The sequence below is a fragment of the Anomaloglossus baeobatrachus genome, chromosome 2 (assembly GCF_048569485.1).
Source record: "Anomaloglossus baeobatrachus isolate aAnoBae1 chromosome 2, aAnoBae1.hap1, whole genome shotgun sequence".
NCBI lineage: Eukaryota > Metazoa > Chordata > Amphibia > Anura > Aromobatidae > Anomaloglossus > Anomaloglossus baeobatrachus.
The window spans coordinates 49883405-49900941 of NC_134354.1; the positions used below are offsets into that span (position 1 = coordinate 49883405).

Here is a 17537-nt window from a genome sequence, read left to right on the forward strand (position 1 = left end):
CTCCGATAGAGTCATCCCTTCAGATCAATATTCTGGAGATAAGGGCAGTGTATCTAGCCCTATTGGCCTTTCATCGGTGGCTGGAGGGCAGGCAGATCCGGATCCAGTCGGACAACGCCACTGCCGTCGCATACATCAACCACCCAGGCGGCACTCGCAGTCGTCAAGCCTTCCAGGAAGTCCGACGGATTCTGCAGTGGGTGGAAGCCACAGCTTCCACCATCTCCGCAGTTCACATCCCGGGCGTAGAAAACTGGGAAGCAGATTTTCTCAGTCGACAGGGCATGGACGCGGGGGAATGGTCTCTTCACCCAGACGTGTTTCGAGAGATCTGTCGCCGCTGGGGAACGCCGGACGTCGATCTCATGGCGTCACGGCACAACAACAAAGTCCCGGCATTCATGGCCCGGTCTCAAGATCACAGAGCTCTGGCGGCGGACGCATTAGTTCAGGATTGGTCGCAGTTTCGACTGCCCTATGTATTTCCTCCTCTGGCGATGCTGCCCAGAGTGCTGCGCAAAATCAGGTCCGACTGTCGTCGCGCCATTCTCGTCGCCCCAGATTGGCCGAGGCGGTCGTGGTACCAGGATCTGTGGCATCTCACGGTGGGTCAACCGTGGGCGCTCTCAGACCGCCCAGACTTGCTGTCACAAGGGCCGTTTTTCCATCTGAATTCTGCGGCCCTCAACCTGACTGTGTGGCCATTGAGTCCTGGCTCCTAGCGTCCTCAGGGTTATCTCAAGATGTCATTGCCACTATGAGACAGGCCAGGAAACCAACGTCCGCCAAGATCTATCACAGGTCTTGGAGGATCTTCTTATCCTGGTGCTCTGATAATGGTTTTACTCCCTGGCCCTTTGCCTTACCCACTTTTCTTTCATTCCTTCAATCCGGAATGGACAAGGGTTTGTCTCTCGGCTCTCTCAAGGGACAAGTATCGGCGCTATCCGTATTTTTTCAAAGGCGTCTAGCCAGGCTTCCGCAGGTCCGCACGTTCCTGCAGGGAGTTTGCCACATAGTCCCACCTTACAAGCGTCCGCTGGAACCCTGGGACCTTAACAGGGTGCTAACTGCTCTGCAGAAACCACCTTTCGAGCCGCTGCGGGATGTCTCTTTATCACGTTTTTCGCAGAAGGTGGCATTTCTAGTGGCAGTTACATCGCTCCGTAGAGTGTCGGAGCTGGCAGCGCTGTCATGCAAAGCCCCCTTCCTGGTTTTTCACCAGGATAAGGTGGTTCTGCATCCGGTCCCAGAATTTCTCCCTAAGGTGGTATCCCCTTTTCATCTCAATCAGGATATCTCCTTACCTTCATTTTGCCCTCATCCAATTCACCAATGTGAAAAGGATTTGCACTCATTAGATCTGGTGAGAGCACTCCGGCTCTACGTGTCTCGCATGGCGCCCCTGCGCCGTTCAGATGCCCTCTTTGTCCTTGTCGCTGGCCAGCGTAAGGGATCGCAGGCTTCCAAGTCAACCTTGGCTCGGTGGATCAAGGAACCGATTCTTGAAGCCTACCGTTCTTCTGGGCTTCCTTTGGGGCTGAAAGCCCATTCTACCAGAGCCGTGGGTGCGTCCTGGGCATTGCGGCACCGGGCTACGGCTCAGCAGGTGTGTCAGGCAGCTACCTGGTCTAGTCTGCACACTTTCACGAAACACTATCAAGTGCATACCTATGCTTCGGCAGACGCCAGTCTAGGTAGGCGAGTCCTTCAGGCGGCGGTTGCCCACCTGTAAGAGGGGGTCGTTTTCGGCTCTTTTTATCGAGGTATTTTTTTACCCACCCAGGGACTGCTTTTGGACGTCCCAATTGTCTGGGTCTCCCAATGGAGCGACAAAGAAGAAGGGAATTTTGTTTACTTACCGTAAATTCCTTTTCTTCTAGCTCCTATTGGGAGACCCAGCACCCGCCCCTGTGCCCTTCGGGCTGTTTGTTCTTTTGTGTACACATGTTGTTCATGTTGAATTGTTCTTTTGGTTCATGGTCTTCAGTTCTCCGAACATCCTTCGGATTGAATTTACCTTAGACCAATTTATAAGTTTCCTCCTTCCTGCTTTTGCACCAAAACTGAGGAGCCCGTGATGCATGGGAGGGTGTATAGGCAGAGGGGAGGGGTTACACTTTTTAAAGTGTAATACTTTGTGTGGCCTCCGGAGGCAGAAGCTATACACCCAATTGTCTGGGTCTCCCAATAGGAGCTAGAAGAAAAGGAATTTACGGTAAGTAAACAAAATTCCCTTCTTTATTAGTATTTATTTATTTTTTAGGTTTTTAGACACATTTCCCTTCTGTTCAGGAAGAGTTTTCAGCACTCTCATTGTCACCAGAGTGAGGATTGCAATGACAGGTTACAGCTCTATACACAGCTGATAACACAGAATTCACCAATCACAATAGGTGGTGTCACAGCCCACCTCCTCCCCCTACCTTCAGAGTGGCTATTGTTGTTTTTGTTTTTTTTTATAAACTAACTTCCTTTCTTTTCAGGAAAAGTTTTCAGCAGTCTTAGTCTTATTATCATCAGAGTGAAGATTACAATGACAGGTTACAGCTCTATACACAGCTGATGACTCAAAAGTCACCAATCACAATAGGCGGTGTCACAGCTCACCTCCTCCCCCTCCCTTCAGAGTGACCATTGCGCACATTCATTACACTCTCCATTCCAAGAGATGGTGCCGCTTATCGCTGCTATAATGTGCGCCTCTTAATGAATCTAGAGCGCCCTCATGAGGGCTGGTGTGGTACATGCCCGTTCTTGTGAATCGGGGCCTCTTACCAAGCATTCTAAACCAAAGCAAGGCTGACGAAAAGAGATTAGGCCTGCAATTATCCTGATGGCCGACATAATCCACATCCCTATAGTCAGCGAATACCGGCAGGGATAGTCTAGCAGCCATGTGATTAGTAACTTTTGCTTTTTTTTTGGCTTCCAGAATAATGGCCGATCTTCCGGCGTTTGATGAAGACCATGTATCTGAGGATGAAGAGGAACCTGCATTGTGAGTCTGTGATTTTATAAATGCAAAAATATATTTAAAGGGGTCGTCTTTGATGACGCATTTCATGTCTCATTGTATCGGGATGTTTGTCCATATTGCAATTACATATTAGTTATGGCGCCCCCTGGTGTTCTTTTCGTCCCCCACTTACAATGTCCACCCAAAGTATCCAGTGCTGGTGGTCGCACATGCTCAGATCGGGAATACTGATATTGTATAATCAGACTATAACATAGAGGCATCTTCTCCCATTACATGAATGTTCTGAGAAGGAATGAAAATAACTCCAGAGGGCGTTGCAATGGCCTGTAACTGCAGCATGTAGATGCTTTGCCGTGCCTGACCTGTGCTGGATCTTTAGGAGTCCTGCTATAAGAGTCCTACAATGACATGTACTGTAACTTTAGCATGTAGATGCTTTGTTGTGCCTTCATTATACTGGACCTTTAGGAGTCCTGCTATAAGAGTCCTACATTGACCTGTAACTGCAGCATGTAGATGCTTTGTTGTGCCTTTAGGAGTCCTGCTATAAGAGTCCGGTGGGTGGAGCCTCTGTGTGGTCAGACGATGCAGGACAGCGCCACTTACGAGATAAACCGGAGGTTCTGGTCACACCGAGAGCAGCAGGACGTTTATGACACGGAGGCGACTTCTTCAGCTGGTTCACTTCATGGTTAAAAATAAGACTTGGCAGCTGGGGAATGATGAGTTTCTTCCCCGGCTGCAGAGTATTTTCTACGTAGAGGAACATCCCCACTGAAGAGTGACTCACGTCCCGGTATTGGCACGGCCGCTACCTCACTCTCACTGATGGGGCTTCATGTTAACGAAGGATAGAAAAAACTGGCACCAAAGCAGCAAATTAGAATAAATGAATACCCGAAGCACAATAAATAACTCCGGCCTGACTGAGCCGGTGCGACGGACGTGTATTCCCCGTGGTCACACTCCCTGGATGTTCCTACCAGCGCCGTGGAATTTCTTCTTCGCATTAGAGGTGCCAGGTTTTTGTTTTTCTGATCGCCACCCTCACAAAAGGAAAAAATTACGCCCGGGACTTCCATGTTTTTTTTATATTGATGATGATTTTAGTTTTTTTTTTTTTTTTTTGTAATGTACAAAAGCCACAAGTGGAGATCCCGATCTAGGTTATCCTCTTTGGGGAGGATAGAATAAATCGAGACTCTAGTTATTACAAATTTCCCATTAATTGTAGTGTTTAAGATCGGAGCCGTCGATCTGCACCAGCGATCCTCCGTACATTGAGGATTTCTTAGCTCTGACCGTGAGGTTTCCTTCTCCGTAGATCTCCGCCGGCCGCCCTGATGTCCGTCTTGACTCTCCAGGAAGATTTGGTAGAAGCTCTTCTACAAGGAATCCAAGTGGGAGATTTTGCCGTAATCCGACCCCTGAAGGAAGAGTTCTGCTTCGTCCTGGGTTATCTTCTGACCTGGAAACTTGTGCTGACCTTCTTCAAGGCTGCGTCATCTCAAGTATGTTCCCATCATCCACATTCCCACCTTGTGTGGAGAGTCCTCAAAAAATGTTTGTGATATAAAAATTATTAAACGTTTTCTTTTATATACCGTATTTTTCTGTTTATAAGACGCACTGGATTATAAGACGCACCCCAAATTTAGAGAAAAGGTGAAAAAAAAGAGTGCGTCTTATAATTTGGTGATGCCTTACTGGGGAAGGGGTGGTGGAGCGGGGTCACAAGAGGCAAGAGTGGTGGTGGAGCAGGGCGATGCTGCGGGTGGTGCGACGGGTGTCCCAGATGCCATCCGAGAAACTGTCAGTGCGGGCTTCAAAGAAATGGTGCCTGGAGTCAACGATTGCACAGATTGAGCGATCAGCTCAATGACAAGCCGAGATCTCATCTGTGCACCTCTAGGTGCCATTTTCCTTAAGTCTGCTGCTGAGAGATCAATGGGCTGTAGGCCGTGCATGTTCACAGATGAGATCTTGAGCTGAGAGCTCCATCTGCGCACGCAACGACTCCGGGCGCCGTTATTTGAAGCCCTCACCACTCGCAACCCCAGCACAGTCACCGCAGCATGGCGCCCGCAGCCCCAGCACAGTCGCCGCAGCCCCGGCACCCGCAGCCCCAGCACAGTCACCGCAGCACGGCGCCCGCAGCCCCAGCACAGTCACCGCAGCACGGCGCCCGCAGCCCCAGCACAGTCACCTCAGCACGGCGCTCGCAGCCTCAGCACAGTCACCTCAGCACGGCGCTCGCAGCGCGGCGCCCACAGGCCCAGCATGGTCACCGCAGCACGGCGCCCGCAGGCCCAGCACAGCACTCGCAGCATTGCCATGACTCTTTTGACCCCTCTCCACCACCCCGCCGTAAGCTACATTCGGCTTATAAGACGCACCCCCCATTTTCCTCCCAAATTTTGGAATTTGGAAGGAAAAGTGCACCTTATAATCCGAAAAATACATAATTAATGGAACCCTGTCAGTAAGATCAACCCTCCTAAGCCGCCTGTATGGGCATTTAGGTGATAGAAAGTCAAATACAATGTCACCTTGATATCTGAGATCCAATGTTTTATTCCAGAGGAATTCACATTTTTCTTAATATCTAAATAAGCGGTTCAGCACTATGATCCGGACATAGATCTTGTAATGTGATCGCATTACAGGGACCCGATCGCCTGAATGAGGTAAGCGATTCCTCTCCCTGCCGCCTGGATGTTACAATCGCATTGATCGCAGCATTCAGGGGGTTAAACTACCAGCAGTGGCGCGGCACCGTTCCTGGCAGTGAGAGCTGGGACTCAGCGGTAACACCAGACGGAGACCAGCCGGCGATCGCAGGGGTACGTTGCAGAAACCCCCACAATCTCCATGACCTAAAAGAAAACGCCATAGATAAAAGTGCATTTTTCCTGCAAAACCATGCAGTTTTGTGTGCAAAAAATCTGCTACGTGGGCGCACAGCCTTACTAATCTACGCGTTTCGGGTGTCACAGCATCCTTAATCATCATGACTAACGATTCTGCGACATTCAAAACGTTTGATGAGTAAATAGTGGAATTTGGGCAATAAGGCTATTGGAAGCATTATAATAAATAAAGGAGAACACAAGTTTGTGAAGCTGGAGTTCTTTTGAATTATGGTGCACGTCCCAGATTGGAGGGTCTCCGTGCTCCAAACGGCGTCCTGGTGATACTAATGGTGAGCTGGACTCTCCCTTTATTCTCTCCTCACCAGCTGCGGGCGCTCTACTCCCAGTATCTTCGGAAAACAAAGAGCTTGAATAAACTTCTCTACAACTTGTTTAAGCTGATGCCTCACACCCCGATCTTTCCTGGCCAAGCGAGCGATGCGACCTGCCGAGAAGCCAAAACCTTCTTCACCGAGGAGCTAAACCTGAGCGTACAAGGTGAGTTCAGAAAAGCTTCCACATTGGCTTCTTTCACCCGTTTACCGTAAAATCATAGCCTCCGAATGTTTACTGTTATGGCAAAGTTCATTTAAAGGGGTTTTTAGGAAATAGAATGAAAACTTTAATATACCGTAGAAATGTCAGAAGAGACCAAAGTGCACCTTAGTCGGCTAAATTACCCCATGCCGTTCCCACGTCCCTGCACCTCTTCCATATTCTGCCACAAGACGGTGCCGTGCCAATGTGGTAGGAGACATGCAATCCTTGGATCCTTTCTGTATTGCAATTTTTGTCTGCCATTGCTATGCAGCATTAGTCCCTGTCTCTACATGGCGGACTTGGGGCCCTTTAAGTGATACTGGTTGGAGTCACTGCCATTTCTGACTTAAAGCCGGAGATTCCTGGTTGGGTTTGGGTCTGCCATCTTGGCCTTTGCCAGTTTCTTCTATTTTTTAACAGTTTATAAAACCCTCTGAGTCTAGGAACTAGTCTGTTTCAGACCACCCCAAACTGAATTGGCACTACACCAAAGTGGCAGCCACAAGATGCCGCCCCCTCTGAGTTCTGGGTTCAGTGTTTCATACAGGCCTGTACATCTCCAGAAAGGATGAATCCATGTTGTCTGCAGCTCCCGGGGACCTTCTGCATATACTTGGCTTTTGCACATTATATCCATCCTATAGTAGGCTACAACAATGTGATTCATTACGCATATACATTATGGTGCCTCTTCTCTTCCCGTAGGTTGCGCCACTCTGCAGTACGAGATCCCCCATTTGGCGTGTTGCGTTTATCACATCACTTTGAAGGATCTACCCGCTATGGTCCGTCTCTGGTGGAACGGCTGCGAGAAGAGGATCTTCAGCGTGGTGGATAAATTTACTACAAAGTACGTGAGTGGAGTGTTGTCATCTCAGGAAATCTCATCAGTGCAGTGCAGCACGCAGATGTTCGATGGCATGACGGTGAGTCAGTCTACGGTAGTGCGTGTGCGTGTATACGCAATGGACCACAGTATCCAGTAAAAGAAAAATTTTAACTGATAGAAATTGTCTAATTTGTTATCAACCAAAATCACCAACCATATCAGGGTTCAATTAAAAATCAAATAAAAAAAAACCTGAAATCACAGATGGATCCAATTTGTGTGATATTTGTCACACCAACTTATAATGTGATCAGTCGTGTGTGTGTGGCCCCCACGTGCCTGCGTGCACTACTGATTACACCTGGGCTCCTAACGAGGTAGCGATGTGTCCTGGGTGATCTCCTTGTAGACTCAGACAGTCTGTAGTGCTGCCTGGCAGCATTGGATACACTGATACATAATATAAAGAGGTTCTCCATAGGATTCGTGTCTGGGGAACATGAGGAGCAGTCAGTGACATCATTGTCTCCATCACCCAGGAGCTGCTGTCGCACAATGTTAAGGTCGGGATTGTTTTGTACCAGGAGGTGTCCACGGTTGTTGACCGAGTAATTAACTATTCGTACTCGCTATGCTCATAACGAGTACTGTCTAATACTCGCTCTGTCATTCCAAATAGCGTGTACACTGCAAGTTAATGGGGAAAACTTGCAAAGTAACGAGTAACCCGAATGCCGCACTATTCACTAGTCGCAGGAATAGTACGGCATTCGGGTTACTCATTATACAAGTTTTCCCTAATAGTTAGGTACTTGCAAGTACCTAACTATTCGTACTCGCTATACTCATAACGAGTACTGTCTAATACTCGCATATTGGTTCCACATAGCACGTGCAATGCAAGTCATTTGGGGAAAAATTGCAAGTTACTCATGCAAGTTTTCCCCAAATGAGTTGCATTGCACACGCTATTTGGAACGAATATGCGAATATTAGACAGTACTCGTTATGAGTATAGTGAGTGCGAATAGTTAGGTACTCTCTCAACTCTGGTCCAGGGCAACTGTATTAGTACTTTCTAATCATGCAGGAGGATAGACCAGGAGATCACGGCTGTCTGTCATACATCTCACTCACTGACAAATCTGCTCGAACCTATGGTGGGGGCGTGTTCTTTTTCTCCTGTGTGTTGCTTTTTGCTTATGATTGGTCAGCCTCATACACGGGGAAGAAGTACACGCCCACTTGAACTTAATAGAAGTATTAGGTGCCAAATAATTTGATTGCTATTTTCTCCACAATGGAGAGATTAATAAATTCAACATAAAAAATTTGGGTACAGGTCCTGTCTTAGCATTGCAGTATATTGTTATATCATAAAACGTTGACAAACCAAATTTATTTATCTTATAAATTTCTAAACTTTTATTTTTTATGTTACTCTTTTAAATGTGTGTGCGTATGTATGTATGTGTGTATAATATATGTACTAGCTGTATCACATGGCGTTGCCCAGGGATAGTATCTGTCTCTCTGTTTTTCTACCAGTCTTTCTGTCTCTTTCCCCGTGCCTGTCTCTTTCCCCGTGCCTGTCTCTTTCCCCGTGCCTGTCTCTTTCCCCGTGCCTGTCTCTTTCCCCGTGCCTGTCTCTTTCCCCGTGCCTGTCTCTTTCCCCGTGCCTGTCTCTTTCCCCGTGCCCGTCTCTTTCCCCGTGCCCGTCTCTTTCCCCGTGCCTGTCTCTTTCCCTGTGCCTGTCTCTTTCCCCGTGCCTGTCTCTTTCCCTGTGCCTGTCTCTTTCCCTGTGCCTGTCTCTTTCCCCGTGCCTGTCTCTTTCCCCGTGCCTGTCTCTTTCCCCGTGCCTGTCTCTTTCCCCGTGCCTGTCTCTTTCCCCGTGCCTGTCTCCTTCCCCGTGCCTGTCTCCTTCCCCGTGCCTGTCTCCTTCCCCGTGCCTGTCTCCTTCCCCGTGCCTGTCTCCTTCCCTGTGCCCTTCCCCGTGCCTGTGCCTGTCTCCTTTCCCGTGCCTGTCTCCTTTCCCGTGCCTGTCTCCTTCCCCGTGCCTGTCTCTGTCCCTCTCTCTGTCCCTCTCTCTGTCTCCTCTTTCTTTCCCTGTCTGTATCCCTGTCTGTATCCCTGTCTGTCTCTTTCCCTGTCTGTCTGTTTCTTTCCCTATCTATTTCCCTGTCTGTCTGTTTCCCTGTCTGTCTGTTTTTTCCTGTCTCTGTTTCCCTATCTGTCTGTCTGTTTCCCTGTCTGTCTGTTTCCCTGTCTGTCTGTTTCCCTGTCTGTCTGTTTCCCTGTCTGTCTGTTTCCCTGTCTGTCTGTTTCCCTGTCTGTCTGTCTGTTTCCCTGTCTGTCTGTCTGTTTCCCTGTCTGTCTCTTTCCCTGTCTGTCTCTTTCCCTGTTTGTCTGTCTGTCTCTTTCCCTGTCTGTCTGTTTCTTTCCCTGTCTGTCTCTTTCCCTGGCTGCATTGTGACACGCCAACATTCCATTAAAGGGCATGGCTGTGCATTCTTCTGAACTTCTGGGATCAGTATAACCAGACTGACCTGGAGAAACTGTTTTCCAAGTAGTTCTTACCACACAATGAATGCCATTTAAAAAAAAAATAAAATGGTTGAATTTTTTTTATTTTTTTTTACCCCTTCAGCCCCCGGGCACTTTGTTTTTGCGTTTTTGTTTTTTGCTCCCCTTCTTCCGAGAGGCGTAACTTTTTTATTTCTTTGTCGCTCCATTGGGAGACCCAGACAATTGGGTGTATAGGCTATGCCTCCGGAGGCCGCACAAAGTATTACACTTAAAAGTGTTAAGCCCCTCCCCTTCTGCCTATACACCCCCCGTGCTCCCACGGGCTCCTCAGTTTTTTGCTTTGTGCGAAGGAGGTCAGACACGCACGCACAGCTCCACAGATTGGTCAGCAGCAGCTGCTGACCATGTCGGATGGAAGAAAAGTGGGCCCATATAGAGCCCCCAGCATGCTCCCTTCTCACCCCACTCTTGTCGGTGGTGTTGTAAGGGTGAGGTATCCATTGCGGGTACGGAGGCTGGAGCCCACATGCTGTTTTCCTTCCCCATCCCCCTCAGGGCTCTGGGTGAAGTGGGATCCTATCGGTCTCCAGGCACTGAGACCGTGCTTCATCCACAACTCCTGTGGAGCCTGCTGGATAGGAGCCGGGTATCGTTCAGGGACATGGCCCTGCTACTTGGAGGTACTCTGTATCCCTGTGGGGACAGCGCACAGCAACACTCCAGCTTTGCTGGGTGTGCTAGTGCACCGGGGACCACGGCGCTGACCGGGTTAATATGTGCCATTACACACTCAGCGTTGCTGAGTGTGTTTATGTATAGGGACTGCCGCACTGACCGCCGCGGCCATGGAAACACTGCGGCGCGGCTGGGACTTGTAGTGCGCCGGGGACTTTCACGCCGGCCGCGCTTTTACGGCGGCCGCGTTTATTACTAGAGTCCCCGGCTTTTTGCGGCCTAGTTTCCTTTCCTCCCGCCCACAGCCCTGACAGGCAGGGGAAGGGCGGGACGCTGCACAGAACGAGCAGCACTGAGGGCTGGAGCATGCTTTGCATACTCCACCCCTCTCACTGTGCACAGTGCGGGCACCAGTTCCCGCTCTTTCTGGGTCACGCCCACGGCTCCCTCCTCTCCTCAGGACGCCGGCAGCCATTCCTGTCAGCTCCTCGGACGCTGCAGAGGGGGACAAAGTCTGGGAGACCCAGGCAGGGACTCTGGTGGCCTCACAACCGCTTTAGGCGGGTGGTAAGCAGCACCTGTGGTGCTAGCCCCATTGTGCAGTAGTGTAACATTATATGTTTATGGTATATATGTTTTACACTGTATGGTGCACAGTTGATTTCTGGCTATATACCCTATTGTGTTACTCAGGGAAGATAATAGCATGGCGCCCACGAAAGGCAGGGGTGCCAAAACACAGGCTTATTATGTTGCCTGCGCCGCATGTACGACCCCGCTACCGGCAGGTTCCACTGACCCTCATTGTGTGCACTGTTCGCCCCTGTGGCACTTACTCAGCCGGAGCCTTTGCTAAGAGGGGCCCAGGGGGAGCCACCTGCTAACACTGTTCAGGTGACGGGGACGGAGTTTGCAAAACTCTCTGAGACTATGGCTAAGATACTAGAAGCCTTGCAGTCCAGGCCGGTATCTCAGCACAGGGACTCTGTTGAATCTTTGTTCCCTGGCCCACCTCAGCTGGACCAACAATGTCCTCCCGGGGTATCTCATGGATCCCAGGCTGAGGGTTCTGACACAGACCCCAGCCCCAGACCGACTAAGCGAGCTCGCTTAGATTTTCCCTCGACATCATCATATTGTGCAGGGTCTCAGAGGGGGGAATCTCTGGTTGATGATGCGGAGACAGCTGATCAGGATTCTGATCCTGAGGCCGCTCTCAATCTTGATACTCCGGACGGGGACGCCATAGTGAACGACCTTATTGCGTCCATCAATCGTATGTTGGATATTTCTCCCTCAGCTCCTCCGGTGGAGGAGTCAGCTTCACAGCAGGAGAAATTCCGTTTCAGGTTTCCCAAGCGTACACCGAGTATGTTTCTGGACCACTCTGATTTCAGAGAGGCAGTTCAGAATCACCATGCTTGTCCAGATAAGCGTTTTTCTAAGCGCCTTAAGGATACACGTTATCCTTTTCCCCCTGACGTGGTCAAAAGTTGGGCTCAGTGTCCCAAAGTGGATCCTCCAATCTCCAGACTGGCAGCTAGATCCATACTTGCAGTGGAAGATGGGGCTTCACTCAAAGATGCCACTGACAGGCAGATGGAACTCTGGTTGAAATCCATCTATGAAGCTATCGGCGCTTCTTTTGCCCCAGCGTTCGCAGCCGTATGGGCGCTACAAGCTATCTCAGCAGGTCAAGCGCAAATTGACGCAGCCACACGCACGTCCGCGCCACAGGTGGCGTCCATAACCACTCAGACGTCGGCATTTGCGTCTTACGCTATTAATGCTGTCCTGGACTCTGCGAGACGTACGGCGGTTGCAGCCGCCAATTCGGTGGTACTCCGCAGGGCCTTGTGGCTACGGGAATGGAAGGCAGATTCTGTTTCCAAAAAGCGCTTAACCAGTTTGCCAATTTCTGGCGACCGATTGTTTGGCGAGCGTTTGGATGAAATCATCAAACAATCCAAGGGAAAGGATACATCCTTACCCCAGCCCAAACCGAACATACCCCAACAGAGGAAGGGGCAGTCGAGGTTTCGGTCCTTTCGGGGCGCGGGCAGGTCCCAATTCTCCTCGTCCACAAGGCCTCAGAAAGATCAAAGGAACTCTGACGCATGGCGGTCTAAGTCACGTCCTAAAAAGGCCACCGGAGGTGCCGCTACCAAAGCGGCTTCCTCATGACTTTCGGCCTCCTCACTCCGCATCTTCGGTCGGTGGCAGGCTCTCCCGCTTTGGCGACGCCTGGCTGCCACGGGTAAAAGACCGTTGGGTGAGAGACATTCTGTCTCACGGTTACAAGATAGAGTTCACCTCTCGTCCCCCGACTCGATTCTTCAGGTCATCCCCGCCTCCCGAGCGAGCCGAGGCTCTTCTGCAGGCGCTGGGCACTCTGAAGGCAGAAGGAGTGGTGGTCCCTGTTCCTCTTCAGCAACAGGGCCACGGTTTTTACTCCAACTTGTTTGTGGTCCCAAAGAAGGACGGGTCTTTCCGTCCTGTCCTGGACCTGAAACTTCTCAACAAACATGTAACGACCAGGTGGTTCCGGATGGAATCCCTCCGCTCCGTCATCGCCTCAATGTCCCAAGGAGATTTCCTTGCATCGATCGATATCAAAGATGCTTATCTCCACGTACCGATTGCTCCAGAGCACCAGCGCTTCTTGCGCTTCGCCATAGAAAACGAACACCTGCAGTTTGTGGCACTGCCGTTCGGCCTGGCAACAGCCCCACGGGTTTTCACCAAGGTTATGGCTACTGTAGTAGCGGTCCTCCACTCTCAGGGTCACTCGGTGATCCCTTACTTGGACGATCTCCTGATCAAGGCACCCTCTCAAGAGGCATGCCAACACAGCCTCGACGCTACCCTGGAGACTCTCCAGAGTTTCGGGTGGATCATCAATTTTCCAAAGTCAAATCTGACACCGGCCCAATCGCTCACATACCTTGGCATGGAGTTTCATACCCTCTCAGCGATAGTGAAGCTTCCGCTGATCAAGCAGCGGTCACTACAGACAGGGGTACAATCTCTCCTTCAAGGCCAGTCACACCCCTTGAGGCGCCTCATGCACTTCCTGGGGAAGATGGTGGCAGCAATGGAGGCAGTTCCTTTCGCGCAGTTTCACCTGCGTCCTCTTCAATGGGACATCCTACGCAAATGGGACAGGAAGCCGACGTCCCTCGACAGGAACGTCTCCCTCTCTCAGGCGACCAAAGCTTCCCTTCGGTGGTGGCTTCTTCCCACTTCATTATCGAAGGGGAAATCCTTCCTACCCCCATCCTGGGAGGTGGTCACGACGGACGCGAGTCTGTCAGGGTGGGGAGCGGTTTTTCTCCACCACAGGGCTCAGGGTACGTGGACCCAGCAAGAGTCCTCGCTTCAGATCAATGTTCTGGAAATACGGGCAGTGTATCTTGCCCTGAAGGCGTTCCAGCAGTGGCTGGAAGGCAAGCAGATCAGAATTCAGTCGGACAATTCCACAGCGGTGGCATACATCAACCACCAAGGCGGCACACGCAGTCGGCAAGCCTTCCAGGAAGTCCGGCGGATTTTGATATGGGTGGAAGCCACGGCCTCCACCATCTCTGCAGTTCACATTCCAGGCGTGGAAAACTGGGAAGCAGATTATCTCAGTCGCCAGGGCATGGACGCAGGGGAATGGTCCCTTCACCCGGACGTGTTTCAGGAGATCTGTTGCCGCTGGGGGGTGCCGGACGTCGACCTCATGGCGTCCCGGCACAACAACAAGGTACCGACGTTCATGGCACGGTCTCAAGATCCCAGAGCTCTGGCGGCAGACGCCTTAGTTCAGGATTGATCGCAGTTTCAGCTCCCTTATGTGTTTCCTCCGCTGGCACTGTTGCCCAGAGGGTTACGCAAGATCAGGGCCGACTGCCGCCGCGTCATCCTCGTCGCTCCAGACTGGCCGAGGCGGTCGTGGTACCCGGATCTGTGGCATCTCACGGTCGGCCAACCGTGGGCACTACCAGACCGACCAGACTTGCTATCTCAAGGGCCGTTTTTCCATCTGAATTCTGCGGCCCTCAACCTGACTGTGTGGCCATTGAGTCCTGGATCCTAGCGTCTTCAGGGTTATCTCAAGACGTCATTGCCACTATGAGACAGGCTAGGAAACCAACGTCCGCCAAGATCTACCACAGGACGTGGAAAATTTTCCTGTCGTGGTGCTCTGCTCAGGGTTTTTCTCCCTGGCCTTTTGCCTTGCCCACTTTTCTGTCCTTCCTTCAATCTGGACTGGAAAAGGGTTTGTCGCTCGGCTCCCTTAAGGGACAAGTCTCAGCGCTCTCTGTGTTTTTCCAGAAGTGCCTAGCCAGACTTCCACAGGTACGCACGTTCCTGCAGGGGGTTTGTCACATCGTTCCTCCTTACAAGCGGCCGTTAGAACCCTGGGATCTGAACAGGGTGCTGCTGGTTCTTCAGAAACCACCATTCGAGCCAATGAGAGATATTTCTCTCTCACGCCTTTCGCAGAAAGTGGTTTTTCTAGTAGCAGTCACTTCACTTCGGAGAGTGTCTGAGCTAGCAGCGCTGTCATGCAAAGCCCCTTTCCTGGTTTTTCACCAGGACAAGGTGGTTCTGCGTCCGGTTCCGGAATTTCTCCCTAAGGTGGTATCCCCCTTTCATCTCAATCAGGATATCTCCTTACCTTCTTTTTGTCCTCATCCAGTTCACCAATGTGAAAAGGATTTGCACTTGTTAGATCTGGTGAGAGCACTCAGACTCTACATTTCTCGTACGGCGCCCCTGCGCCGCTCGGATGCACTCTTTGTCCTTGTCGCTGGCCAGCGTAAAGGGTCACAGGCTTCCAAATCAACCTTGGCTCGGTGGATCAAGGAGCCAATTCTCGAAGCCTACCGTTCGGCTGGGCTTCCGGTTCCCTCAGGGCTGAAGGCCCATTCTACCAGAGCCGTGGGCGCGTCCTGGGCTTTGAGGCACCAGGCTACGGCTCAGCAGGTGTGTCAGGCGGCTACCTGGTCGAGCCTGCACACTTTCACGAAACACTATCAGGTGCATACCTATGCTTCGGCGGATGCCAGCCTAGGTAGACGAGTCCTTCAGGCGGCGGTTGCCCACCTGTAGGAAGAGGCCGTTTTACGGCTCTCTTACGAGGTATTATTTTACCCACCCAGGGACTGCTTTTGGACGTCCCAATTGTCTGGGTCTCCCAATGGAGCGACAAAGAAGAAGGGAATTTTGTTTACTTACCGTAAATTCCTTTTCTTCTAGCTCCAATTGGGAGACCCAGCGCCCGCCCCTGTTTTTTTGTGTACACATGTTGTTCATGTTGAATGGTTTCAGTTCTCCGATATTCCTTCGGATTGAAGTTACTTTAAACCAGTTTATAATTCTTTTTCCTCCTTCTTGCTTTTGCACCAAAACTGAGGAGCCCGTGGGAGCACGGGGGGTGTATAGGCAGAAGGGGAGGGGCTTAACACTTTTAAGTGTAATACTTTGTGCGGCCTCCGGAGGCATAGCCTATACACCCAATTGTCTGGGTCTCCCAATTGGAGCTAGAAGAAAAGGAATTTACGGTAAGTAAACAAAATTCCCTTCTTTTCCATCAATCTTGCCATATGAGGGCTTGTTTTTTGCGGGACGAGTTGTACTTTTAAATGAAACCAAAAGTTTTACCATATAGTGTACTGGAAAACGGCAAAAAAATTCCAAGTGCGGAAAAATTGCTAAAAAAGTGTGATCGTGCAATAGTTTTTGGGATATTTTATTCACTGTGTTCACTATATGGTAAAACTGAGATATCTATGTGATGCCTCAGGTCAGTGCGAGTTTGTAGACACCAAACATGTATAGGTTTACTTGTATCTAAGGGGTTAAAAAAAATTCACCAGCTTGTCCAAAAAACGTGGCGCACATTTTGCGCCATTTTCCAAAATTCGTAGCGTTCTCATTTTTCAGCATCTGAGGCTCAGTGATGGCTTATTTTTTGCGTCTCGACCTGACATTTTTAACGGTACCATTTTTGTGCAGATGCTACGTTTTGATCGCCTGTTATTGCATTTTGCGCAAAATTTGCGGCGACCAAAAAACGTAATTTTGGCGTTTGGAATTTTTTTGCCGCTACGCCGTATACTGATCAAATTAATTGATTTTATATTTTGATAGATCGGGCATTTCTGAACGTGGCGATACCAAATATGTGTGTATTTTGTATTTTTTCAACCCTTTAATTTTCAATGGGGTGAAAGCGGGGTGATTTGAACTTTTAGGTTTTTTTTATTTTCTTTAATTTCTTAAAACTTTTTTTTTTACTTCTTTTTTTTTTTTTTTATTTTACTAGTCCCCCTAGGGGGCTATAGCGATCAGCAATCCGATCGCTCTGCACTATCTGCAGATCTCAGCTACAGGGCTGAGAACTGCAGATTTGCTGCTTCACTTTCAATGCCGGCTGTATTCCGGCATTGAGAGGAAGTGAGTCATGTTAGCTACAGGCGTCATCACATGACCCTGTGCTACCATGGCAACCACCGAAAGTCACGTGATCATGTCACGTGACTTTCGGCGGGGGAGGGGTAAGTGACTGTCATGCCGGCGCCCATATACATATTGCTGCCAGATTTTGGCAGTGAAATGTAAGGGGTTAATGGCCGCGGGTGGAAGCGATTCCACCCTCGGCTAGCAGGCACACATGTCAGCTGTTGATAACAGCTGATATGTGCGCGGATCGCGGCCGCCGGCCGGCGGCGGGGCTTATTGGCACACGATCCATGACGTACCCAGTACGTCATGGGTCGTTAAGGGGTTAATCGAATTTTACCTGCATTTTTCTGTTCTTTATATGGTAAAGTGAATGGTATTATCCAGAAATCCAGAACTGCAACTCGTCTAATAAAATAGACTCTCTTATGTTATGCTTCAGTGATGGATTTTTATGAAAAATTGCTCAATTAGGAAGGGGTTAATTTAAAATGTTTGGCATTGGGATCAATTCCATCACAGCGGTGGATCTCCATGTAGACCTGACGAGTTCGGAGTTATTTTGCAGGTATGTTCGCCATGAGGTTGTACAGATACAGAGAAAAGAGGAAAAGAATCG

At 50.0% G+C, this 17537-nt stretch overlaps 1 protein-coding gene across 1 annotated transcript in view; it reads left to right on the plus strand.

Moving 5' to 3' along the window:
• LTN1 (listerin E3 ubiquitin protein ligase 1) overlaps positions 1 to 17537 on the plus strand; it is a 194051-nt gene that overhangs the window by 136063 nt on the left and 40451 nt on the right. Inside the window, exons 24-27 of the mRNA XM_075335055.1 lie at positions 2936 to 3001; positions 4308 to 4494; positions 6222 to 6393; positions 7141 to 7361. Coding sequence (XP_075191170.1) covers positions 2936 to 3001; positions 4308 to 4494; positions 6222 to 6393; positions 7141 to 7361 — 646 coding nt within the window. The remainder of the gene's footprint in view (positions 1 to 2935; positions 3002 to 4307; positions 4495 to 6221; positions 6394 to 7140; positions 7362 to 17537) is intronic.